The sequence below is a fragment of the Pyrus communis genome, chromosome 1, assembly GCF_041283825.1.
Source record: "Pyrus communis isolate YQ-2024b chromosome 1, ASM4128382v1, whole genome shotgun sequence".
NCBI classification, from domain to species: Eukaryota; Viridiplantae; Streptophyta; class Magnoliopsida; order Rosales; family Rosaceae; genus Pyrus; species Pyrus communis.
Window position 1 is genome coordinate 15,755,027 of NC_142565.1, and position 27,807 is coordinate 15,782,833.

Sequence of the window (27,807 nt, forward strand, 5' to 3'; positions counted from 1 at the left end):
CCTTTCTACAACCCAAGGTCGAGATGTGTTTCTTCCTCGGCCATAGTTGCTTAAGTGTAGAAGTCAGTAGTGCACTTGACACCACCACCACATCTATTCTACTCGCCCCATAAAACTCGGTTGCGAATTGACACGACCGAATTCACAAGAAGATCCCAGTTAACTCATAGTTACTCGCCCTACGCGCCATGTAGGTGTTATGAATTATGAATTTAGATATTACATGACCATTAGGGATGAATTTGTTTGCTTTAATATATAACATTTGAACTCTCATTATGTTTTCGAGTGTGTCATTTCATTTTCTTTGTTTTCTTGGCCATAAATGAGGAACCTTGTATTGATTATCCTTATTTGTGGAAAGTACTCCATAACATTTGAATAGCTTAAAGATCATTTATTTTAACTGCTCTGATTTCTTTGTTTGGATGAGTTAGGGAAGTTGGTTATATTTTGTTGACAATTACTTTTCCATTTGGAGCATGGAATTTGATTCAAAAGCAAGAGTTAGGGAAGTTGGTAAATTTTTTATGTTCTTTGAAACTTTCCATAATTATGAGTAAGCACCGCACATTGGTTAATTTTTTTTTAAATTTAACCCAAGATGTTTGCAAGCCTATAGCAATTGACCACATTGGGATTACATTAGCGGACAACACATGGGTCAAGATGTCGAGTAAAGTCTCCATCATCCCGGATGGTGCTGATAGAAAGCTCCGGGCGCCAGGGTCAGAAAGTCCAGGCCGGGTTGTAAGAAGTGGGCGACACGTTTTTGTATTCCTATGAGAAGCTCTAATATCAATCTTTTTCTAATAAACCTTCAAACATGTGTTTTGTTTTATTTTAGCTTATTTTGTATCATAATTTTCAGCAATAATCTCTGGATGCTGATGGACTATATCAAACTGTTAAATCTATAATTTCTTAAGTACTTTGGATTTTATTTCTGTTTTCGATCATGAAACAAATCAAGATTTCAGTCATTTGACAACAAAAAAATTTGTGGGTGTCTTCGCACAAAACTTGACCATTTAAAATTTCAGTCATTTACTTAGTTTCACGTTTGCTATTTAATTGATTTTTCGTTTCTCTTGGCAGGAATAGTCCAGTGGATACGAAGGAGGAGGGGAAGACATCCGCAATTAGTTGAATATGAATCTACCTGTATATAACCAAGTATCATCTTAAATTATCTTTAAATCTGCAGTATCGCGCATACTTTTTTGCTAGTATAAACTAAGACCAGTTTCAAAAAAAAAAAAAAAAAAAAACTATGACCAGTACCGAACTACACTTTTTAGACCTGAATTTCAGAACCCCAGATGAATTTCTGTTGAATTTTTTGACACTTCGAAGGTTTCTACTCCTCTTCTTATGCCGTCATTGACTATATGGATGCTTTTTCCAAGTTCAGAAAATTCATAATCAATATAGGGTCTCAAAAATGGCGGTGTACGCAAACAATTAAAAATGTGCGTCCGGCCTCAGCTGACTATGTTGAACAATAATAGAACCGGAAAAGGATTCTTACCTGATTCTTTTCATGAAGAAATTTTTTATTGTAATCGGAACACGGGTGGTATTACGTATTTTTATATAAGTAGTGAAAAATTATATTTTTTAAGTTTTTCACCATTTGTATAGTGACACGTAGGCTTGGTTTGGTACTGAGGTGATTCTAAAAAAAACTGGTATAAAAAAAAGCTGGGAGTTGTTTTTGTGTTCGGTAAACATTCAGCTTCAGCTTTTTTTCACAGTTTGGGTGAAAAAAAGCCAAAAACAAGAAGCTGGAAAACTCAGCTTTGAAAAACTGGCTTTTTTTCACATCTGTTTTACATAAAAGTTTACCAAACACTATAATACTGCTTTTTTTTTTCAAAAGCACTTTTACAAAAAAGTTTACCAAACACTCTGCTGCTTTATTTCACAGCTGCTTATTCTCACAACACAGCAGAAGCAGCTTTTTTTCAAAGCACAGCAACACCAAACCAGCCCGTAGTGTACCACTCCGTATTCCGGTCACATTGAAAAATCTTTTCTTTCCCTGAGGATTCGGGGGATCCCTTTATCATGATCGTTCATTGTACATCGTGCAGTCAATTTTCGTTAGATACTATTTATATTTAATTTTAAATTTTAAATTTTAAATGATTTTTGACCGCACGATGTACGATTAACGGTCATGATCGTAGGATTCTTCGGATCCCCAGAAAAAGGATCGGATCCTTTTCCAATAGAACCAAATACATTGATGTCATAAAGCATCAATCCAAGTAATCTCAGAATATTAAAACAGCAAATAGCAGGTTTTTGCTGTATTTGATATTAAAATATTGAAGCAATTGGATAAACCATTTCCCAGCTGAACCTGCATCAGATCAAACAAGTTGAAATTTCTCTTTGTTTCTTGCGTTTCTTCATGTTTTCTGAAAATCAAAGACCTCTTTCTCAGAAAACATGAAGAAAGACATCTCGTTCTCTCTCTCTAATAGACCTCTTTCTCTAATAAGGAGCGGTGGTTTCCTCTTTCTTATTCTCTTTCTCTTTTTCTTTCTATCAGCTGTTTGGCTCATCTTTTGTTATCCATCCGCTCACACTGATAATCTTATCCAACAACTACAACATGAATTACCACAACAACATCAGCACGAGCACCCTGTTCCTAACAAAACCCACCACCGCCACGACGGCGACATTAGAACAAGCAATTCACAATTCACTACAGCCGCCACTTGCGACAAAAACATTTCAGTGTACGTATACAATTTGCCGGCAAAGTTCAACCTCGGCCTCCTTGATCACTGCCACAACCTAAACGTGCACACCGACATGTGTCCCCATGTGGCAAACTCCGGACTCGGCCAGCCACTTTTCAACAGCAGTGGCGGCTGGTTCGCCACCAACCAGTTCACAGCTGAGATGATTTTCCACGCACGCGTTGAAAACCATCCCTGTCGCACGTGGGATCCCGCACGTGCTACCCTCTTCTACGTTCCTTACTACGGCGGCCTTCACGTTTCGAACAAGTTCCGCGAACGGAACCTGACGGCTCGAGATGAGCTGGACGTCAGTCTCGTTGACTTTATCCAATCCCAGCCTTGGTGGCAAAAGCATAATGGTAAGGACCATTTTATGGCCCTAGGGAGGATCGTACGGGATTTTACCCGGAAGAGCGGCGACCGCGATTATGGAGCCGGCCGTCTCCTAAATTTTCCGGCTGTAAAAACCATGTCGTTCTTGATCATAGAGAGACATCCGAGGAATGGGAAAAACCAGTACGGTATACCCTACCCTTCTTATTTTCACCCGTCCACGTGGCGGGAAATGATGAGGTGGCAGAACAAGGTGAGGAGATTCAAGCGACCCTACTTGTTTTCCTTCATTGGCGCGCCCCGAAGGAAGGCGGCAATTAGGAACCAATTTATAAGGCAATGCGGTGAGTCGGCTCGTTGCAATCTCTTGAATTGCGAGACGTCGGACGGGCGTAGCAAGTGCGGGCAACCAAGTGAGGTGCTGAGGATGATGACGGAGTCCAGGTTCTGCTTGCAAGCACCGGGTGATTCGTTCACACGGCGGTCCACGTTTGACTCGGTGCTTGCGGGTTGCATACCTGTTTTCTTCTCGCCCCACTCGGCGTACACGCAGTATGCGTGGTTTTTACCGGAGGATAGAAGCTCCTACTCGGTTTACATAGATGAGAAGAGCAAAGCAGCTAGAAGAATAGAGAAGGAGCTCATGAAAGTTTCGAGCAAAAAGGTGATGATGATGCGTGAAAAGCTTATAGATTTAATCCCAAGTCTTACGTATGCTCACCCCAATGGGACTAATATTGGGTTTGGGGATGCAGTTGATGTTGCACTTGTATCATTCGCCAAGCATGTCAATACAATCATTAACTGATTATTGAGTTATTACTGGTAGTGGTAAAAGAGTTATTTCATCTGCGATGTAACTAAGAAATTTATTGGGACCATTTTATTTGGGGAAGGATTAAGGATTAATAGTAATACCCCTCATTTGTATAACAAGCTTCAAAACTGACCTCTTTATCGAAGTTGTTTACAGGTTTGGATAATGTTAGGCACTTTTTCTATTTGTCTTTTTTATTTATCTTTTCTACTCACCAATTGACTCGTACAACTGTGTATTTTTCTTTAATGTAATGAGATTATTTATATTAAGCAAGGTTCTAAAAGACGTTAGGCGTTAGTCGAGCGGCAGACTGGGGCCTAGCGCCTAGACGGCTAGCCGGACTAGATGGATTTAAGTAAATCTATTGTATTTCGTGTAAATAAGTGTCTATTTATACTTAAAATATATATAATTTCATCGTAAACTAGAAAATAGAATGACATATATATTATGAAGTATTGGAACATAATGAAAACATGGGGAACAAACATATAATGTGTGTTTATTTAAGTGTTCAATAAGTCTCTTACAATTTATTGGAAACAATAAAATGCAAAAGGAAAGTTATCTATTTTTTATCTAAGTGAGTTACAATCTAGGCGGGTGTCTAGTGGGTTTGGGCAGCCTAGGCAGGTGCCTAGGTAGTCTAGGCAGGCGCCTCAGTAGGTCTAGGTGCCCTTTCTTAAATTTTAAACACCTAGGCATTAATCGAGGGCGGTGGCCAGCTACCTAACACCTAGGCCGAGCCTAGGCGACGCTAGGCAGGGATTTTTAGAACGGTGATATTAAGAGAAGAAGAAGTTGTGGTAAGCGAAACACTAGTTTAGCCATAATAATTTAGTATCTATGGATGTAAATTTCCGCCATCTTTTACCTTGACGAAAATGCACCTGCAAAATAATAACACTTTCGATTAAGGCCAAAAGCCTCACGCGCCCATGATGTATGGAAGGGGCTTTAGCCGAAGAATCTTCGATACCAAAGTTAGAATTTTGAAAAGAATGTATTTAGGAGTTTGTGGGTAGCAAATAACTTAGCATTTTATTAGGATAAGATGGGTAATTATAAGAGAGTAGCCAACCCTTTGTGTGGAGACTAGTCAGCCATATTTGGTGATTATGGGTGAATAATTGTAAGATATTATGTGAAATAATATCTTGCAATTAACTTGTCAATTATTCCTAATTTAATTAGGAAGTTTTGAGAGTTACCTTTTGAATAACATCAATAAGGGATTGATGAAGAGTGATGAGAAGAATATGAAATAAATTCCATATTGTTCACCTTTGATTCTTCTTTGATTGAATCATTATTGTCCATTATATGTGCATGGGAATCTTAGTGTGCCTCAAGGGTAGTCTCGTCTTTTTAACCTGAAAGTCCACGTGTCACCTCTATGATTTTTTGGATTATTTTTTTGCTCCACAAATGCCCCCTCACATGTTGGGTTAGTCGTAGGAAAGGGCAGTAGGCACAGAGATCTCCAACTGCTTAGGGAAACATAAGTTTATTTCCTAATTTGATGCAGACTCCCACTTTGACTTGGAATTAGTTTCTTCTAGGAAAGGGAAATAAATCTCCACTAAAGCCCATTTAAGTTTACCTTAAGTATGGCTTTAAATCAACTTCGGAAGGCAATTATTCATCCCCACAAGAAAGAGAGAAATCTAAAGATATTTCTTCCCCCACCCCTAGCATTCTTCTTCGCTTGCCCGTCCAAAGAACCGTATTTCGTTGATTTCTTTGTCTTCTTTGCGCCGCACCAAGGTAAGAAAATTTAATTTTCTTTGTTTTCTTTTTGGGTGGTGCTGTCGCGGGGCAGCCATCAGGGTGGTGCGGCATGTCGGCAGGGGCCACAACTTCGGCTGCTTGGCATAGCTGGAGCCAAGGGCTGGCTTAAGATGGGCCGAGGAAGTGGCATAGCATGAGCCACGATTTGGGCTGCACGGCTTGGCTGGAGCCAAGGGTAGTTGCACGCTGAGGCGCAGAGCTAGTACGTTAGCTTGCTTACTAGACTTTCAGTTGAGAAGAAATCCTTCAGCTGCCTCCGGAAAGCTTAACATTAAGCTATTTCCAGCGTCTAGGTCTGGAGATAGAGTGAAATATCTAGTTGTCGCTAAGTTTGGATTAGCTTATGAAAGAATCACCACTGTCCGTCACTTAGAAAAGTGGATTTGATTGTTAAAGAGGCATCAAAACTCACTTCTTCTGCTGCTGCCACGCCAGTGCTTCTTGCCGAGAAGAAAGAAACTGTTTAAGTTTGATTTCTCAGTTGCCGTAGATAGAGGAATGAGCTGCTAACGATGAAGTGTTGGATGAGCAAACTGTTGAGTGCAAAGTAGCTATTGAGGGCAAAATGGCTGTTGGAGAGCCCAAGGTCATTCAAGCTACTAAATGAGTTGTCTACTTTATTTAGCTTGTATCGGATTTTGGCGACCTTAGTATAAGTTTATCAATTCGGTAGAAATTTAATAAACTATTTTCTTCACTTTACTCCATCTTCGATTTTCTTGAACTTTACTTGCTTAAAGCATCTTGCAAAACTTTTAGCGATAGAACTGTTGGTTGGGCACGCTGTTTTAAAAAAAGCTGACGATCATATGGAGTCACTATGGTTGTGAGTTTCAGCTTCTTGGTGTCAAGCTATTAAGTTCGTCGTCAGCTGTTGTCCCCTGATCATTTGCTGCTTAGCTGGTTTTTGAGTATTCGATCCCTTAAGCTGTGTGGCATGCATCACAACATGGTAAAGATCTGTCGAATATGAAAATCGTTAACTAATCACATCAAAATAAGTAATAGTGTGAAAATACATGGGCAGTTTGCCCCCTTCCGTTGAAGAGTACACCTAGATGGGTGTCAAAAAAATTAGTTTATCCTCTCGCACTGGAAAGCTTACCTAGATGGGTGTCCGGGAATATTTGAGGAATTAGTTTACCCTTTCGCACTAGAAAGCTTACTCAGATAGGTGTCGGGGAATTAGCTTACCCTCTTGCATTGGAGAGCATACCCAAATGGGTGTTAGGGAATTAATTTACCCTCTTGCACTGGAGAGCTTACCCAGATAAGGGTTTGGGTAGTTCTTGTAAATAGCAGTTAAGCTAAGCTTATGAATAACTTCTTAAATCTTCATTGAGAATAAAGAAATGTATCAACTATGCTGAAAGGTAGAAACTGCATAACAACTGGATAATCGTCGGCTTGCAAGGTCTTGTTCATTGAGCTACTTGAGACTTTGAACTTATTTGCATAAGCCTAAATGGGGTTCAGGGGGTGATGGGAGATATTCCCAAGCATTCCATCATGTTGCTACTTGATGAAAGTGGGATGCTTATTTATTTCAGAGCTACCCGTGGCCTGAAAGTGCTCAGACCTGACAAAGATGCCATTAATCTGCATCATCTTTTAATGAGGGTTCAATGTTGTCTTCCACTGCTTGGGTAGGTTGTCGCTAACTTGTCAAGATACTCATCGCACCAACCTTCATTCGTCAGCTTCTCAAGATACTACTTCCACTTCAGGTAATCGTTGGTAGTGTGGCTTGGTCTTTGATGGAATGCGCAATACTTTGTCTGATCTAGCTTGGTAAGATCGCCCTTCATGGAATGCGCAATTTTTCGAATAAAGAGTGCCCGGTGGGAAGACCATTTCTGAATGTTGCCGTTGCTATGCCTTTGTTGTAACCACCATCCTAGCCTTTTCCACTTTGAACCTCTTGACATAGTTGCAAATTGTCTCCCTAAGGTCTTTTATGATACTGAAGAGATGGTCAGACATCCTTTTAATTAAGCAGTTAGACGAATATTCCTTAGTGAAAACTAAGGAAAGTTCGTTGAAACTCCGGATTGACTGCAGCGGCAGGGTATGGAACCAGTATTGCGCTTTACCTTGTAGAGTTGTGGCAAAAATCTAGCACATAAGTGCATCATTGTTCCTGTATAAGATCATGGTACTGTGGTAGTGTTTGAGATGTCGATCTGGATCTTCGTCTCCTTTGTCAGGAGTGAGTGAGGCATAGTGAACCTATGAGGTGGATCTGTGTGTGCTCAATCTCATCCATGAATGGTGACCTACTTATGTTGGTCATGCTTTGTCGAAGTGCCTCGTCAGTAGCTCCATTGCGCTGGAAATCGTGCAATCGTTCGTTCAGAAGCCTTTTAATTTCTTCTTGAATTTGCCTCTGCTGGGGCAGTAGAGCTTTGGGCTGCCCCTGGTCGTGACTTGTTAGTTTAGGCTACTTTTTCTTATGCTTGGTTTGTTTACGTCACGGTTGTGGTGCATATGGTACGTTTTTGGTAAGTGAGCAAGCTGTTCGTAAACTGCTGGTTGAAGTTAAGTTAGATTGAGTGATTGCTTCCCTTCACTCGACGTGCTGCCTACTCCAATATAAGGTGAAGGATGCCCCTTACGGGCCTAACTACAAATGAACACTTCGTCTGGAAGGTTGTCTATGTTGATTATCAGAGTGTGGCCCCAGCCGTGAATGTATGCTTGTTTATGGTTTTAATCAGAAGTGCAAGCTCCTCCACGCGCTAAGATGAGAGTATACGCTATCATAAGGGTTCAAACAAAAATGTACACGACCAGAATGCTCGGTTCGTGGCTGGTTGAGGGCCTACTTTCCAGGACGCTGCTGGAGAGGTTTGTTGTCTACCTTTATCTTGCTTCAGGACATCTCGTCTGGGGTATGCTGCATCTTAGTGCGCTGCAAAAGTTGATTCACCAAGGTCGTCTGCTGTGCGAGGGTGTTTGTCAACTTTATGATTTGTCAGGATAAGTGTTTTTCACCATTTGGGGTGGAATAGCTTGAACAGTATGTGTCTCTTTGAGTGGTGGAAGTGTGATGGACTTTGGGTGTGAGATCAGAACTAGGATGGATCATATCTGTTGAAAAATAGGGTGAAAATACCATTGGTTTAATCGTTGGTCTAGAAATTTGAAGCTAAGACGATTGAACTGGTCTTGGACTGTTAAGTGGGCCATAAGAATGGGTTGGACTGCAAGTGCAGGTCAGATCATGGGCATGGGTAGGATCACGGGCGCGGGCTGGGTCACCAGGGTGCATGGGCGCTAGGTTTTTCCTCATCTCGGCGCGATTTGGGCTTGCACGGCATTTTGGGCCTGCAAGTCTTGAGCTGGCTACACTACAATAGCTTGCTGGGCCGCTGCCCCGTAGTCTTGTTGCTATGCAGCTGCTTGCTGGGTTGTTGCTCCGTGGGCTGCAGCTGTCGTTGCTTTGTAGCCTAGTTGCCATGGAGCTGTTCTACTCTGCATTGCCACGACATTTGTCATTGCTGCCATGGTGGCAAGGTTATTCCTCTTGCTGTGGCGAATCTCGTGGATCGTCGTGGTGTGGCTACATCACAATCTCCATCATTTGATCCAGATCTTTGAACGTAGGAAGTTCCGTTCATCGTGGTTTCCGAATCTTTTGCCATTGTATTTTTCACTTACGTTTATTCAAAGAATTAAAAAATTCTAGGAATAAGAACGTATGTGTCACACCCCAAATTCGAGAATAAGGATAGTAATCGAATTAGGGCATGAAGAGTAACTCAAAAAAAAAAAAAATTTACTATTACAACAAAGGTATGATGGAACCAAAGCCACCTAAAAGTTCATTTAAACTTGTTAATGAAAGCACCAATTTGTGGATGCAAATTTCCGCCCATCTCTTACCTTGATGAAAGTGCACCTGCAAAATAATAACACATTCGATAAAGGCCAAAGCCTCACGTGCATATGATCTATGGGTGGCTTTGGCTGAAGAATCTCCAATGCCAAAGTTAGAATTTTGAAAAGAATGTATTTAGGAGTTTGTGGGTAGCAAATGGCTTAGCATTTTAGTGGGATAAGAGGGGTATTTATAGGAGAGTGGATGGCCCTTTGTGTGGAGAGTGGCCGACCCTTTGGGTGAAGAGTGGCTGGCCATGTTTGGTGATAATGGGTGAATAATTGCAAGATATTATGTGAAATAATATCTTGCAATTAACATGGCAATTATTCCTATTTTAAATAGGAAGTTTTGGGAGTTACCTTTTGAATAAAATCAATAAGGGATTGATGAGGAATGATGAGAGGAATATGAAATAAATTCCATATTGATCACCTTTGACTCTTCTTTGATTGAGCCGTTATTGTCTTTTACATGCGTGTGAGAATCCTGGTGTGCCTCGAGGGTTGTCTTGTCTTTTTTACCCAAAAGTTCACGTGTCGCCTCCATTATTTTTTGGATTATTGTTGGCTCCACATTATTGAAGTCGTCATTCACGAGAACTAAACCTAAAACCTCTCATTTATAAGTGGAGAGTAATATCACTAGACCATAATATAAAGTGGCTAAAATTGCACTTTTAATGTATTGAAAATCTAATTTTTATTGTCCCATCTTTATCCCTAGTAAATATCACAACTTTTACCCTAATCCTATTTGTCTCTGTTTACTATCTCACCATTTTGATGTTGTAGGCTTCATCTTTTGAATGCAAAGGTCATGCACAAATCCAAAATCCTTTGAGAAGCTGTAATCACTGTTATCAAAATATCAAATTGAGCTTTATGTATTTGTTATAGTCAGTGTTGGATCGACCTACATGGGTTTAAATATAAGCATATGTGATATAACATTGCGTACACTTTTATGTCATTTCGTTTAGATTCTTGTTTTATTTTTGAGTGAATTTAGTTCCCTATTACTTAGCTTTGTGTTTTTCTTAGGTTTGAAGGGTAAAAATAAAGAAACAAGAAAAAGGAGGGATTTTGTGATTGAAATGAGTTTTGCATCTTGGAAGCAGAAACAGATTGCCCAAATCAGACAACTTGCACGAAATAAAATGTACATCCTCGAAGGAACCAACTGTTAAGCTTTATACCGCTAAAAAGATATGGAAATTAGCTTTCAGATAAATTTTACAGATCATGATTTCAAATTTTCTAGAAAATGTTATGAAAGGTTTCATATAGGTCGTTATCCAACCAAGCTTACGCCGAAATTGCAAAAACTGTTGGTTCTAAGTCACAACTTAAAAGAAGTCGAAATCCAAAAGGGAATGTGCACATTACTTATATCCTATCTTAAGGCGGTCTGAGAGTAATGTTTTTATCTTAAAACCGTTTATCCATATTATTCTCTAGTTTTCTTCTTGTTTATGAGATTTTCCTTTATGTTTCTTTTGTTTATTATGAGTAATTTTGATTTTCAATGACTATTTGATGGATACTGAGTTTTATTGGACAAATTCTTGCTCATTATAACAATTGAATGCTTTATGATTAAAGTTCTTTGACTGATCACCTATTTGAAGATTTGAGGTGAAGCTGCAACATAATTTGAATTAGCTTCTTGTGAACAAGGGTTGTAAATTACATAGATGTTGTAACAAGATTTATGGTTTGCATGATTCTCTCATTTTCTTGTTCGTAATGAAGCGTTGTGGGGAGTCAGGCAATCCATGACATGGAAGGTCACCAAGTGGTTGTAGGGTTCCACCTGGACTGCAAATTTTATTGTCCCTAATGGTTGGACTGGTGCCTCATTGAAGGTGTGAAGGGTGGTTTTCCCCTTGTTGATGCTATAAAAAATACCCATATTGTCTACAACATCTTAAAGAGGATGTTAACTCCCAATCCGTTGTCCATTAAAACCCGACTGACCATGGCATTGGAGATGTGTACTTTGACGACGAAGGCGCAGTCGTGGGGTGAATGGACGTCGTCTAGGTCTTGATTGGAGAAAATCAAGATATTGGAGTCAATGGCCAGCGATTTGTTGATCGAAGCCATGCAACATTTGTGGTTTCTTGCTAGTCGTCTTTCTTTATTTCCTAGTGTTTCCCAGATATTTGTATTCTCTATATATGCAATTCACTCTAGGGAATGCCTTAGATTGAAGGATGGGATGAAGGCCTTGTAGCCTCTTGGATTTCCAGCGGTGCGTCTTGGGTGTAGGGCGTTGAGGTGATGTTTCGAGAGTCAGAGCAACAATTTATGGTGCCTGGACTGACGCTTCTTTGAAGCGCAAGATGGCTTATTCCAGGTCTTTCACTCGCGTTTTCAAGTTGATGAGATTGAGAGATTATTTGGCTAAAGGACTTCGTCGAAGTTCCTCCAAGGATAGACAAATATGCGTCACGTCTTCCTATATCTAGTCTATGGCAGTAACTTTCCTAATCTTGGGGTCGACGCTATGCGTTGAAGCGTCCAGTTTGTCACGGCGTGATTTAGGGGGATCTCCATTGGGGTAGAGTATTTGGTGAGATGAATATGAGTTCGCTTTCAATAAAAACACCAATTATTGGAACCAAATTTGCACACTGTCGTGGGTGATAGGGGCACAAATTCGAGAATTAAAAAAAAACAGAGAATAATCGTGCACAAGCTTAAAACCAGAGGGTGTGTTGTCAAAGGCTCTCTGACGGTTAAGTTAGTAAGCAATTTTAGACTCAAGCAGTGGGTAAGAGAAGTAGAGTATTAAGATTGTGTTACTAGAGATGAACCCTAGATGGATGTATTTGTATTGATCGAGAGATAGACCTTGTACTAAACTAGAAGAATCCTAGAAGATATCTAGGCCTAGATATTGCGTCATCTTAGGAGTGTGATTACTTACGGCGCATGTCAATTCCTAGATTGTAGAAACTCCAAGAGTTATGAGGAATCTAATTATGTCCTTATCTGGATCAGATCTCGTGTCTTGCAAGACAAGCATGGTCATCTAGCGGCGTCGCTTTTGACTTCGCTATTACTCAAAACAAGGTGATGGTAGCACTGCTGTTCTATGTGATACAGCTCTGCTAGAAGCCACTAAGTTCATGACCAGACTTTTGAGGTAACGTTATTCCGATCAACTGTACTTTGACCTTGAAAACTTATGGTCCCACAATGGAGTAAAGTGGATTAGAATATTGTTATCGTAAAAGTCCAGTCATGGCTCGACCATACAGATAAAGACCGTCACTCAACTGGGAATTGCAGCAACCCTGTAGTGGCTCTGCCAGTTACTCGAGATTCCCAAATATTCCATTTTCTAATGTTAACAACGTATATCATCAAATAGGACCATTTTCTTCTTGAGACTTTTCACTTTTTTTCATCATGTGGGAGTTTAAAATTAATTCCAGTTCATCTACTTCCATCCATGTGGCGGTGGGGGAGGGGGGAGGGGGAGTGGTAGTTCTCCATTGAATTCTCTCTTTTTCCCTGTGCATATGTTCCTAAATATGTGTGCGCCCCAAAAGGTCGACCTCCCACTCGCTTACACAACATTTATTAGCTTGGTTGAGTTGGGGAAATCATGCAATAAGTCTTTCTTAACTCTCGCCTTTCAAGATTTGGTCCATCATCAATTTAATCAGATCATCTTGTTTGCTTTCTTTGATTAGGCTTCCTTTAATGGATTTTATTAGCATTTCGTGTTGGGAGCCATGCTGGTTATATCGCCCCATACACCTCTTTTAACTAACTAAAAGCTTAGGCTTCTTTTGCGTTAAAAATCTTGCCTCTCTTTTCTTGAAATATCTTTTTTGTAAAGTCAGGTCAGACATTCACATCTCCTTACTTGGATCATAACAGGGATATCTATTTAGTAAATATGGTAAATGAATTATAACATTTTTCAAGTAGATGGGGATTGGGGAGAATCTGAAATGTAAAATCAATATATCTATATTAGGAAATCATATAAAATGGATGTTATTACTTTGAGTAATGCTATTCTTACCACAATTTTATACCATATTTTTTTACCATCTTAGGTGGCAGATGAGTTGGACAAGCTACATCATTTAATTTCAATTTTCTTATTAATTAAAACACTTAAATAAGGAAAATTGCAGGCTTCAAGATCTCCCTCTGGCGTTAGTAACTTAATTAGGTATGAACCCTAATCCGATAGACAAATTTGATTTTGACTCTTAATTCACATGAAAGCTAATAGGCGTTACTTAATGAAATAATTAGATGAAATCCTTCTTTTAAACCAAAAAAAAAAAATTTATTTTGAAAAGAAAACAAAAAAAAAATCACGAGATGAACAACCATGAAGCACCAACGAAGATTGGAGACAGAAATACTTGAAGGAGAATGAGGATTGGGGCTACGGGGCATGAGTCTGGAGATAGAAATCAATGGTGATTGTTGTATACGAATAAATTCTACAAAGCTTGACCATAATCATGGAAATCAACATAAATGAATAAAATTTGGCATGAAAAAGAAAGGGGAAGGAAGAAGAAGCATAATTGAAAGTATACCACAATCATCATTTAATTAACAAATTTTTTTATTAATTATTGATTAACATTTTGAAATTAAATGCTAATTAATTTAGACGATGTGGCTGTCCACATTAGATGTCACCTAAGGTGGTATACAATTGTGGTACAAAAACATAGTAAGAATACTTTTGTTTGGATCTAAGAAATTCAATGAATGATCCCTAAAGGGTCACATCATAATAGTGCTTGTTGATGAGAGTTACTTAGGATTCAGAAACGAGAGGATTGGGGCTATGGGGCATGAGTTTGGAGATAGAAATCAATGGTGATTGTTGTATACGAATAAATTCTACAAAGCTTGACCATAATCATGGAAATCAACATAAATGAATAAAATTTGGCGTGAAAAAGAAAGGGGAAGGAAGAAGCATAATTGAAAGTATACCACAATCATCATTTAATTAACAAATTTTTTATTAATTATTGATTAACATTTTGAAATTAAATGCTAATTAATTTAAACGATGTGGCTGTCCACATTAGATGTTACCTAAGGTGGTATACAATTGTGGTACAAAAACATAGTAAGAATACTTTTGTTTGGATCTAAGAAATTCAATGAATGATCCCTAAAGGGTCACATCATAATAGTGCTTGTTGATGAGAGTTACTTAGGATTCAGAAACGAAAAAAAAATGTAAAAAAAAATTATTATTATTTTTTTTATTCTCCCAATTCTAATAAAATGGAACTAGGTCTAGTTAAAGTATGAGTTGGCAATAAAGATCCTAAGATCCGATGCAAACAATTAGTTGAAGAAGCGGAGCTTAGAGCCTTTACATTATATTAGTAAAGAGCGTTCACTCTAATGACGTACCTTTTGCATTGGTCTCTCTTGTTGTTCATATTTCTCTTGAATCTGTAATTTAATTTGTTTTGTAATTAGTTCCTTAAATCTAAATATTGTAACTAAGAAGAGAATAATGAAGTAGCGTATGAAATAAGCCCAAAGATTACCATGCTTTCTATTGGTCAACAGCCAACCACAACTCACTATAATTCTTCGCTGCTAGTGCAGGAAGGTAAGAAGTACTTGTTTTTCTATAGGAAATAGGCCAAGAAATCTTCAATTTGGACTTAGATTCTTTTTCTCCAACTAGCCATGATCCTCCTGCGGGTAAATCATGAAAGTTAAGAAACGAAGAAGTGATGAGCCGGACAGCAATGCTAGGTCCGAGGAAGAGACCTGTAGGTTTGGAAAGCTTGTCGAAAAATTGGAACTTCTACGATTTCTTTTCACTTCCTCCATGTTCAAAGTGCCTTAAATAGGACTTCACTTCTAAGGAGCGAAAGGCCACATCACGTAACTTTCTTTCTAACTTATTATGACGTTGATTGATATGCTACTCCATTCGAAGCGGGATGATCCAAACAATCTTAATGAAAAATGAGTAACAGCCTCAAATAAGTTTAAGAACCCAATAGGTCAGGAGGTAGAGGTATTCCCATGTCTGATTTTAACCAATTTGGTACATTAAGTCGACCTTACTATTTTTCCTTTTTTTACTAAGATCGGAGGTGAAAGCGAAGTTGCTCTGAGTTGATAGAAAAAAGACATTGTCTACTCTAAAGGACTTTGCTGTTGAAGTTTTTAATAGTTGTCAGCGCAGAACCAAGTGACGAGAAGTTTGGGATATGTTTGGCCTTTCTTTCATCCATGATATAGTACATTTTCTTTAGAGCTCTTCTAACAGTTAGCTATCACAAGGCAACCATTCATTCAAACAAGACCAACTACCTTGCAAGGTTCTAAAAAATGCTAGGCATTAGCCGGGCGGCAGGCTGGCTCGTAACGCCTAGGCGGGCGGCTAGGCGGCCTAGGCGGATTTAAGTAAATTTCTTATGTATTTTATGAATTAATTAAATTTACTATATCAAATGTAAATAATTATTTACTAATATGTTATTTCTTATAGAAGAACATACATATGTGAATGTTTAATGTTTTATGTACATATATAATATGCTTGCCGAAGAAAAAAACAAAATATTATCTAAATAATTTATAATTTATATAACATTTATATATATATATATAATATATATCCCAAACTTTTAAAAATATAAAAAGCCCACAAATTGGGTGGTCTTCATTATTAAAACCATCAACACCTCACCTCTTTCACATCATCCGTCCACCACCTTGGGTCCATGGTTTCAATATAAAATATAAATTTGAGATCCCAGTCCATCAAAACCATCAGCGTCCATGGCTTTGATAATTAAAACCATAAGCTTTTCCTTGGATTTGAAATCGCAGTCCTCGCCCTCATATATTGAAATGTTTCAAACTTTCAGTCTCTCTCTCCCTCTCTTCGTACTCTCTCTTCCCTCATCTTCACAGACGAGTTGTAGAATAGACCACAGATTGAAATGTTTAATTGTCTCTCTCTATCTCTTTTTGCACTCTCTCTTCCCTTATCTTCACAAAGACAAGTTGCATAAATTCGCCGGTAATCTCTCTCTCTCTCTTCGCACTCTCTCTTCCCTTATCTTCACAGAGACGAGCTGCAGAAATTCATCAGGGCTCTGCTGCTACATACGAGATCGGAAGTTGTACATCCGTTGCGAAAATTGTAGCAAGTTTGGGATTTGCGGCGAGATTCAAACCGCTTAGACTGCCACCTAGCCCACCCCAGGCGCCTAGCGAGTGCCTAGGTGGCCACCTAAGTCCTCCCCGCCTAACTAAACGTTTTGGTCTAAATAGGGTCGGAGCTCTTCTACCCAGCGCCTAGGCGGCCGCCTAGGCCAATTTTTAGAACACTGCTACCTTGTTGCAACATACATGCCAATGGGGAATTACGATCCACGGTTTTTTCCTCTTTCTCTATCCCTATCCTGTAGGTACAATGTTTAATTAATTTCTCTGTCTTTTGTTAACTTAATCTTAATATGTTATTCGTACTTTGTAATGCATGTTGTGTTGAAAGTTGTCTACGTGTAAGCTTTCTATTGACTCCAATGTATAAAAACGGTAGTGCTAAAATAAGGAAGAAAAAACTTAGCTATGTTCTTGTCGTGTAGAAAAATTTCTGATTTGAATTCTTTGTGAAAACCGGTTTTATTCTAGTTAATTTTTCACATATACAAGCTAGCCAACGGGGTGGAAGTTGTGTGTTTGTTGTCCTTTGTAGTCATGCCGCTGTACCACGGAAAGGCTTAGTTGCATACTTGAAAAATAACACTGTTAGGGCCCAAATATTTCATGCAAGGCCCAAGAGGATTGAAAGCCCAAGTGTTCTACAGTCATACAATTTCATGCTAACCCCTTTATAAATATCTGAAAAATTAGTAGTTAAACATTGTGTCACACAAATTTTAATTAATTATTATGCCACACCATAGAAGGAAATATATCATGTCATGTTGAACATATTCGTTTTAACCCAACACTCAACAAACTCACATAACCCAAGACATGTGGTTTCACTAGGCTTGCTAGAGAAGTTGAGACGTGGAAGGATACAGAGGTCCACAAAGCACATGGAAACTCTTCGATAATGGAGACTTTGACCTACTTGGAAACACCAATGTCTAAATCTAACTTAGAGTTATCCATGCTGGGTGAACAAATGAGATATTTTCCTTCACATTATTTTAGTCGTGCACCGTCATTGGCTTCACTCTAGAGCCACTTATCCTCCCAATGAACCTAAGCTATTTCACCCCATACCTCCACCCAGACATATGTTACCCGTGAACATATTCCTGCTACAAAACCATCTCATTATTTGGTCCATAGGTTACTAAGAAGATTCCATTCCACACTTTCTCACTATTTCATTCTCCACCTTCTCACTCCATGAACAATACCAAATCAAATTCCCCATCAAAAGATGGTTGGTCCATAGTATCTACAAAAACTGGCCATCTTGAGCCTTGGGATTCGAGAGTAGCCACAGGACAGCCTCGACTTCCTCCCTGCTCGTCTCGGTTTCTCCGTCCACGTCGGAGAAGTAAGGATCATGAAAGAATTTGACGGCAGATTTGATGGCGGGAATCGAGTTCGCAGTTGAGTTCACGGAATCGTAAAACGGCATGACGGGTGCTCGTTCGTGGTGGCCGTTGAGAGGGTTGCCGAAGTAGATGACGCGATCCCACGTGACGCAGAGGGCGGCGTCGTCGGCCTTGCATGTGACGTGAGCTAGAGCTTGCTCGCAGTCTTTGCACAACTAGAAGCGGGCGTGGCTAGATTTCAACGTGGAGCTGGGTCTTTGGTCCAGAGGCAGCTTGGACATGGAAACAGTCTAGATTTCAACTACTATTCATACTATTCATTTGGGTGGATACAAAGGTCCACAAAGCATATGGAAACTCCACCCCTAAAACCCCATAGGTCTATTCAATCCACCCAAATGAATAGTAGTTGATTGCAATGAATAGTAAGTACTCAAGTGTATCTCCATTCCTAAACTAAATAGCTTAGTCAATTCGTATTAAAATAATTCCTTTTATAAAATAATAAAAATTTAATTTTTAATTTCGGATAGGCTTTTTAACCAATTTTATCATGCCACGTATCATTATCCGAAAGTACAATTTTTGTGGACGATAGTTAGGTATTTATACATTAAAAAAAAATAGTTTTATTTTTTCAATATTTTTAATCAATATTTATAAATTTATATTAAGTTAATTAATTTGGACTGGTGTATTGAAATCCAACAACCCAAAAGTGGACACATGGCCAACGTTACCAATTTCTGACATTTTCTTTTCTTTCTTTTTTTTTAGTCCGGAGCGCGCACCCACATGAGTGTGCATCCCACGCGCTAGCCGCTAAAAAATGATTTCACATGGCTAACGTAATGCTGACATCGGCCTGGCGTCATGTGGCTCGGTTTCTGGGTCAGTCCATTTTGTGTTGGGCTAGAAGCTGGCCTCCACTTTGGGCCAGCTAATTGGATGGGGTGGAGTGGGTTTTTTAGAGGCTAGGGGGAAAATGGGTTGTTGCCCAGTTAATTAAGGAACGGGTGGAGTTGCTCTAATGATGAGAGAGATCATAGATGAGTTCTTTGAGAAATCAGGGGAAAAATGAAGGAAATGGACTGGGACTTTGGTGATGGTTCTTCATGATGTATACTATGATAGAATGGAATCGAACAAGGACTAGGCACATAATATTGACCATGAGCAATAGATTGGGAGTAGAAAATTAAGCAGGGATAGCTCTGTTTAGAACTTTGTGCTGATAACGAATTGCGAAATCGATGGTATGTGTGTAGTGGAATATAAAGTAAATAAGACACAATATTTACGAGTTTCGGCAAATGTGCCTACATCCTCGGATGGGCTAGTAGTCATTTGTATAGGAAAACATATAGTTTTGTTGACCAGTTAATTAAGGGAGGGGTGGAATTGCTCTAATGATGAGAGAGATCATAGATGGGTTCTTTAAGAAATTAGGAGAAAAATGAAGGAAATGAACTGGGACTTTGGTGGTGGTTCTTCATGATGTATACTATGGTAGAATGGAATCGAATAAGGACTAGGCACATAATAGTTGACCATGAGCAGTAAATTAGGAGCAGAAAATTAAGCCGGGATAGCTTTGTTTAGAACTTTGTGCTAATAACGTGTTGCGAAATCAACGATATGTGTGTAGTGAAATATAAATTAAATAAGACACAATATTTACGAATTTCGAAAAATATGCCTACATCCTTAGGTGGGCTAGTAGGCCTTTGTATAGGAAAACATATAGTTTCCTGCTAAGGTCAAGGGTTGTGAAAGTAGGACATGCTTCACGAGGCTTGCTCCACAACTTCAACATCTATTGGCTGAAACAAGTGGTGGGACGGTGCCCGTTTCTTTAAGTGGGCCATCTACTTTTATATCATTGTTTATATTATAGACAAATTTTTCACGACTAATATGTACAAAAGCCTTTTACAATATTACATCATAAATATTTTTTTATTTCAAAGATAAAAAAAAAAAAAAAAAGTGATGTCGCCATTCTTTGACTTAACTTTGGCATTCGTATTGTGTTTTCCGTGTTCGTGTCATTTTTATGACATACCTGATATCTTAACGGGTAGTGTCGTGTAACATCCATTAAAGTAAACGAGTAATATGACACGACCAGAAAATTGACCCGTTAATGTTATCAGGTAATATGACCTTACTTGTTACCTGTTAAAGAAAATATATTTTAAATCAATAAATAATGAAATTCTAAAAAATGAAACCTTGGTGAGTATAATAAAGCGTCAACAACAATCGATGGTTAAATTTAAATCTTAGGTATATGGATTATGGTATCTAATTTCGGAGTCAACCATTTCACGAAAGTTGTAAAGCTTGTCATTACAAGTGATTGTATATTTATTTTACATTTTTCACACTCCTACAATAGTTATTATTAATTTTGCACTCAAATAAAAAAAAAACACTATTCATGTTTATGATTGGGAATTAATTGGTTCAGCCAATTTCTCCAATTTCTATAATTTTTGGACCCACCTCGTACCCGCCTTGACCCGCAGGTTTGGACCCGTTTGCCCACCCCTAAGAGTTATATAAAAGATAAAAAGGAAATATGTTGGTAGTACCGTCCTTAAAAGAATGTCTCGTTCAAATTATTTGCTGAACCAATTAATTCCCAATCATAAAAACTTGCACAAGCATGCATGTTCTACAAACGAACTTAAAACTCTGTTTTCAAATCATATTCTCTTCTTCCCCCATCATCTTTTTGCCTTTTTTCCTTTTGGGAACTCTAGGCCATAGCTGTCGTCATCTCACAGGATGAGGACACGTAGACGCTTGCATGTGTTTTAACTTCCCCTTCTCTTTTGTCCCTTTCAACTTGGTGCATGAGCTGTATAATTATTAATTCACAGGAATAGAAACTTTCTTTGACAAGGATTATTATATTCTTATACTGTCAAAGGACAAAATTGCCCTTCCAATTCGAACAGAAAATTAAAAGACAATTATAAAATATTTTGCTGGTTTAGCCTGCCTGTAAAAAGTAATATTTTAAAGAGTCACAAATTTGGCTGTAAGTAGAATAACCATAGAAGATTATAAAGTTACAGAAAGAATATATATAGGATTAATCTCAATTTACTATCTTGAAATTTCGTGATTTTCAACATTTGGTATATAAAGTTTTTTTCGTCCCAAAATCATACCTCAAGAATATACTACGTACTCATCTTTCTAGAATGTATTTATCAGCATCAAAATTACTTTGACTCTTCAACTATGTTCTTAGTCTTTTTCTTTTTTTTTTCTTTTTTTTGTCGAAGAGCTGAAATTTATTAAACTTCAAACATCTTGGAAATCCCAACAACGACCCTAGACAAACAATGTGGGAGGCTTCATTCCACACCGACAAAAGCTTAAAATTGAAAACATAGAGAGAGAAAGAAAAAAAAAACCCTAATCTCCACCAACTAGCTCACTGTCGCCGAACTCTCCTTGGCAACCATTGGACATCCATGTAGGAACCAAAACAAAGAAGGATCCGCAAAGAGTCAACCTAAAAAAGAAAAAGAAAATCCGCATCTAAAATCAAATCTCAAAGCGTTGCAACCGACCAAGTCATCTAGACCCGTACCCCAAACCACCACGCTTGCGAGGAGAACTAAGTTGACACAACATGGGAATGGGGAAGGTCAAGGGGATGTATAAAACACCTTTACTATGACGAAGACCAATAAAAAAGAACAGTTCGAATACCATTTGTTAACATCCCTAAAAATATTATTAAAATCCTTTTATAAGAAGGTTTTATTGAAAACCGGCTCTTTAAAATTTAAAGTATATGCTCGCGCTCGTGTGGGAATCTCAGCAATCACTTGTTCTGATTCTATGTATTGATCATTTTGAACTAAAATCAGACTTCTCTATTCTAGCTTCCTATTGATTAGTGGAGTGAGTATTACATAAACTCTCATTTTCTGTATAAGATTCATTCAATAACCAAGTCGGGAGTCTGTACCACTCCGAAATATTAATAACTAAGTTAAAGAGAGAGTAGGGCAAGCCACAGACGAAAGTGAACTACATACTACTTACCAGAGACCATAGGCAATGGACAACACTTCACTAACACAACCTTAGATAGAATATAACGAGTCACCCAAGCCCTAGTCCAGTCTTACTAAGAGTTTGAATTGCTCCCTAGGATAGTAGGGCGACTGAATCAGATTACAAACCACTTTGCCCAAATATTCTGGCATGTTGGTATAGAAAGGGGCAATGGGGTAGAGATTTACATCCTAAATCGAGTCCAAAACTTGAAGATTTGATTTATAGGTAGGAATAAAGGGGAAATGACGGAGAGGTTAAAGATGGAGGTGTCTAGGGATGCAAGGGAAAATAAGAGAAATGGATATGAGGGGAATAGGTGACATAACTGGACGGGTTTGAAAAGGGGATAAAAAGTAAAAGGAGAAGAAAAAGGGGGTAGTAAAATAGGAGAGACGGCGAATGATGCTAGGGAAGCGACGATAAACGTCAAGAAAGCATGCCAACAACTCTCATACTAGCAGAGGTGGTTTGGAGCAGTGTCGATGTTGAGAGATTGAATTATTAGTATTTAAAATTTAAAAAGAGAGAAGTTATGACATATTAAATTGGAAATAAAATACCTAAAATCTTTCAAACTAATTTTTTTTTTTTTTTTTTTTTTGTTGTTGTTTTTGTTTTAGAAGAAAATAGATAGTGTTATCGGGCAACTGAAACAGTATATGAGATGAGCAACTGCAAACTAATAAAAAAAAGAAAACTGTTGAAGGATTAGGCGAGTCAAATTACTGATACGGTTTGGTCATTGGACTACCTTAATCTATCTTTAGCTAGCACACCTTGAGATTTAGTCATTGACTACATAAGTAGGTTACTTTTTCCCGCTCAAAACGATGAAAAATAACTAACTCTCCGATACAACGACCCTCAATCTCCTCGAATCCCTTTTTAGTTGAAGCTAAATGTATCAGTCTTCCACCAATAATTCATAAATCATAAAAAATAAATTGCTAGGAAGGCTTTTCCCAATAAGGGCAACAATATATATTCAATAGCGCCAAGAAATGAGGTGTAAGCAACAAACTATATGAGTTTGTCACTACTATTTGGCCAATAATAGAACACAATGAATAGACGTACATCAATACAATAAGAGTACGATTTTATTCATATGTCCTTGTTCTAATGACATGAGGCACCATATAACAACATATTAATGTTAGGCAAGTTATTCTACGTTTCTTAGGGCTTTTTGGTATTGTACTAAAAAAGGTTTATACTTTTTAAAAATATTTCTTAAGACTATTTCTTAAGAATAATCTTTAATAAAATTTAAAAACTTGTTTGGTATCTATATTATTAAGAGAAGAGGGCTTGTTAACTTTTTGCTCCCTTTTCTTCCAATTTTGCACCTCACTTTTGAATACACAATGTTGACATGAGGAGTGCAAAATAGTAATTTTATACCTTTGACAAAATGACAATCATATTCCTATTTTTCTTATTTTACCCTTACTTTTGATACACAACATTTACATAAAGAGGGCAAAATGGTAATTATATAATATTAAGAAAAATATGCCCTTATTAAGAGATCTCATCATCATTGTCTCATATTCTTTCTAAAAATTTTAAAAACTAATTACACTCCTTAATCAAAAACCAAAAAGGAAATGAAATTGTTCACAAACAAAGTGTGTGCTTATACCCTGGTATAAATTTAAAATTGTTTTCTAAGTTTTGACAATTCAAAATTGAAAACAACTCCTTGGTGGAACCGGAGAAAAAAAGGGCCATGGATGGGAGAGAGAAGAGAGAGGAGAAAAAATGGAAATAAGCGATTGGGAGAGAGAAGGAGACAAAAGAGTCGTGAGAGAGAAGAAAAATGAGAGAAAAGAGGAAGAGAGGGACTTGGATTGTCTGCCCTCCCCATTTCATACCTTTCATATCCCCTCTTATTTTTGTGATCACAGTTAAATCACGTTAATATTTTATATTGATTTTTTATAGAAATAATAAGACAAAAAGCAATGGGAATATAAAATGTTGACTTGACTTAACCGTAACCACAGAAATAGGAGGGGATGGGAAAAGTATGGGATGGGAAGGGCAGACAATCCAGGTCTGGAAGAGAGAGATAGGAGAGAGGAGAGAGGAGAGAGGTGAGGGAGTGGGGGGGGGGGGGGGGGAGGAGAGAGGTAAGAGAGAGAAAGTGAAGAGTGGTTAATTTAAAAACAAGTAATGTTATGGAGATTAAATTTGTAAATAAAATGAGTAATGTTATTTTTACCATAATTTTATATCACATTTCTTTATCATCTTAAGTGGCAGATGAGTTGGACAAGTTACGTCATTTAATTTCAATCATTTTATTAATTAAAACACTTAAATAATCTTAGGTGGCAGAAGAAGACTCCTCGTATACCACAATCATCATTTAATTAACAATCTTTTTATTAATTATTGATTAACATATTGAAATTAAATGCTAATTAATTTAGATGATGTGGCTATCCACATCAGATGCCACCTAAGATGGTATAGAATTGTCGTACAAAAATATGGTAAGAATAACATTATTGAAACAAAATTTATAAATTAAAAGATGTGTCACCAATAAGAAATGAGCACGTTTATCTATATTTAAATAATAATCCAATTATCAAATTCCATGTTATTTAATTTACAAAATTTTATCAATAAATTTAATCTCTTTTGTATTACTCAAAACAAAAACTTTTAAGTCCAACTTCTGAAAGCAGTTCTACCAAACAAAATATTTTTAGCTTGAAACTCAAAAACTATTTTTAAATTAAAAAAATAAATAAATTGAAGTCCAACACCGAACGCCCTTAATTTGCTCATAAGTTTCTCGCCAAAACTGCTGACTATTGCCACTTTGTGGCCATGCATTAAGCCAGCTTTGAATGCTACCCTTCTTTCCTTTCCTTTCCCTATTCGGAGAGACAGCACCTAATGTTCCTCATTGACAGTCTTCTCTTTCACTGCTGCTTCAATTAGCCCTCCATTAACCCAATCAATCCTCTCTCTCTCTCTCTCTCATTAATTCCAAGTCGTCGTCTTCTTGTTCTTGTTCTTGTACTCCATGTTTTCTAGAAGGCAAAGTCCTCCGAGTCCTCCATGGACAGATGACGAGAAAGAGAAACACTACTATTACTCCAACAACAAAGACACCCACTTTAACAATCCCCACCTCCGATTTGGTGCCTTGGTTTTTGTCTTTCTCTCTCTTTGGCTTCTTCTCCTCCTCATTTGGTTCCCTACCAAAACCACACCCATTGTTGAGCTTGATGTTGATCTTGTCCAAAAACCACAGCAGCAACAAAATGTCCACCACCATCTCATTCACAAAACCCAAAATCCTAACCGCATCAATACTAGTACTACCGCCATCGCCGCCGCCACCACCACCACAAAATCCCCATTTACGGTTCCTACTTGCTACCCAAGCGTCTCGGTGTACGTATACCCTTTGCCGGCCAAGTTCAACCTCGGACTACTGGACAATTGTCACATTCTAAACGTGTACACCAACATGTGTCCCCATGTGGCGAACCGCGGCCTTGGCCAGCCGCATCCCCAATTGGGCTCCGCCGCCTCCTGGTTCGCCACCCACCAGTTCATTGCCGAGATGACCTTCCACGCACGCGTGGAGAATCACCCCTGCCGCACTCTTGATCCCTCACGTGCCACCCTCTTCTACGTCCCCTTCTACGGCGGCCTCCACGCCTCCGGCAATTTCAAGGAAGCCAACCTCACCGCCCGTGACGAGCTCGCCGTTGACTTGGTCGATTACGTTCAGTCCCAGCCTTGGTGGAAGAGGCACAACGGTAGGGACCACTTTATCGCCCTGGGGAGGACCGCGTGGGATTTCATGAGGGCCGCCGATGGTCCTGATTTCGGGGCCAACTCCCTCCTCAACTTACCTGCCGTCAAAAACATGTCGGTGCTGACTGTGGAGAGGCATCCTTGGCAAGGTTCAAACCAACAAGGCTTGCCCTACCCTTCATATTTCCACCCGTCCACTTGGCAGGAGATGGTGGCATGGCAGAACAAAGTGAGGGAAATGGAGCGACCCCACTTGTTTTCTTTCATCGGTGGGCCCCGAAAGGGATTAGAAAAAGCAGCCGTTCGGAACGAGTTCATACGGCAATGCGACGAGTCAACTCGGTGCATGCTCTTAAAATGTGGCTCTGGGGCTAGCAAATGCCACGAGCCGAGCGAGGTGCTAAAGGTAATGTCCGAGTCGCAGTTTTGCTTGCAAGCACCTGGTGATTCGTTCACTCGGCGGTCGACGTTTGACTCGGTGCTCGCCGGCTGCATACCGGTGTTCTCCTCGCCGCACACGGCGTACACTCAGTACAAGTGGTTTTTACCTGGTGACGGGAGCACGTATTCGGTTTACATTGACGAGAAAAGTGACGCGAGTAAGAGAATCGAATGGGAGCTGCTGAAGATTCCGAGCGAAAAGGTGACGGCGATGCGGGAAAAGCTCATAGAATTGATCCCAAGTCTCACTTACGCGCATCCGAATGCGACTAATCTTGGGTTTGGGGACGCCGTGGACGTTGCACTTGCATCGTTGGCCAAGCACATCCACACAATGATATGATTAATTAATTAATTAGATATTGGATGATGAGAGGTGGATTTTGATGTGTATTAACCATTACCATTGAGAGAAACCCTGCCGACAGTCGCATGTGTTTATTGAGTGTTTGTCCAATAAAAAAAAAAAACGTCTTTGACTTATAAAATTAGAATTCAGATTAATGTGGTTTGTGCAGCTGAGATGTTTGAAGATGCACTAATAACATGTCAAATTATGCTCCATTACAATTTTGTTTCGTGGTGCTCTTGAAGATTCGGACTTTCTGTAATTATTGAACAATGATTTGAGTTCTAATTTCATATCATGGAGAAATTTTGTGGAATAAAAATTAAATAAAAGTACAAAGTAACATGCATGTACGTCCAACGTGTTGAACAATTGGTATGGGGAATCAAATCATGTTATAGTATACATTCAAATTAAAGTACTTGTTTGCCGAAAAAAAATTAATTAAGGTTTATTATAACAAAAAAATACAGATCAAGAAGAATTGGACAGCAGCTCGTATCTCTATTTTATTACAAGGTATTGGGACGTGGTGCTTAACATCATATAATAAAAAATAAAAACGTGTGTAAGGGTAGACAAATGAATAAAGAATAGCAACTCCTGTGTGATTGATATGTATGTAACTTCAAAACAAGCATCCAAGAGGCAACAGCAACACAAGGCAGCACAGCATCCCTTGCAGAAGCCATCGCCCTTGGACTTGGTTTCTACAGGCAGTGCATCACGAGCAGAAGCAGCTCCTCCTCTCGTGGGATAACCGGCAGGCGGCGGTGCCTGCACATAATAAGGGCCCGTTGCCGTTGAATAAGGTAGCGGAGGGTTTGCCATTGCCATAGTGGATTTACTACTTGAACTCATCGTTGAATTATCGAATAAGAAGTGAGACGAATATTAATTGCTAACGAAAATTAATCGACGGAGTTAGCTAGAAGAAATTAGTACTCGGCAAAGTTTGTGATATTGGGTAGTCGATGATCGAAGAACCGCAATTTATCGATAATT

At 38.7% G+C, this 27,807-nt stretch overlaps 2 protein-coding genes across 2 annotated transcripts; both read left to right on the forward strand.

Annotated features, from left to right (window-relative positions):
- Positions 1–2,321: 2,321 nt before the first annotated feature.
- On the forward strand, positions 2,322–4,072 carry LOC137719466 (putative xyloglucan galactosyltransferase GT17). Its single transcript, XM_068458502.2, has one exon. It carries the CDS (start codon positions 2,458–2,460, stop codon positions 3,898–3,900), a length of 1,443 nt encoding a protein of 480 aa, XP_068314603.2. The 5' UTR covers positions 2,322–2,457; the 3' UTR covers positions 3,901–4,072.
- A 20,739-nt stretch (positions 4,073–24,811) lies between these two features.
- LOC137720811 (putative xyloglucan galactosyltransferase GT17) lies at positions 24,812–27,017 on the forward strand. The gene has a single exon (XM_068459918.2). It carries the CDS (start codon positions 25,270–25,272, stop codon positions 26,794–26,796), a length of 1,527 nt encoding a protein of 508 aa, XP_068316019.2. The 5' UTR covers positions 24,812–25,269; the 3' UTR covers positions 26,797–27,017.
- Positions 27,018–27,807: the final 790 nt, after the last annotated feature.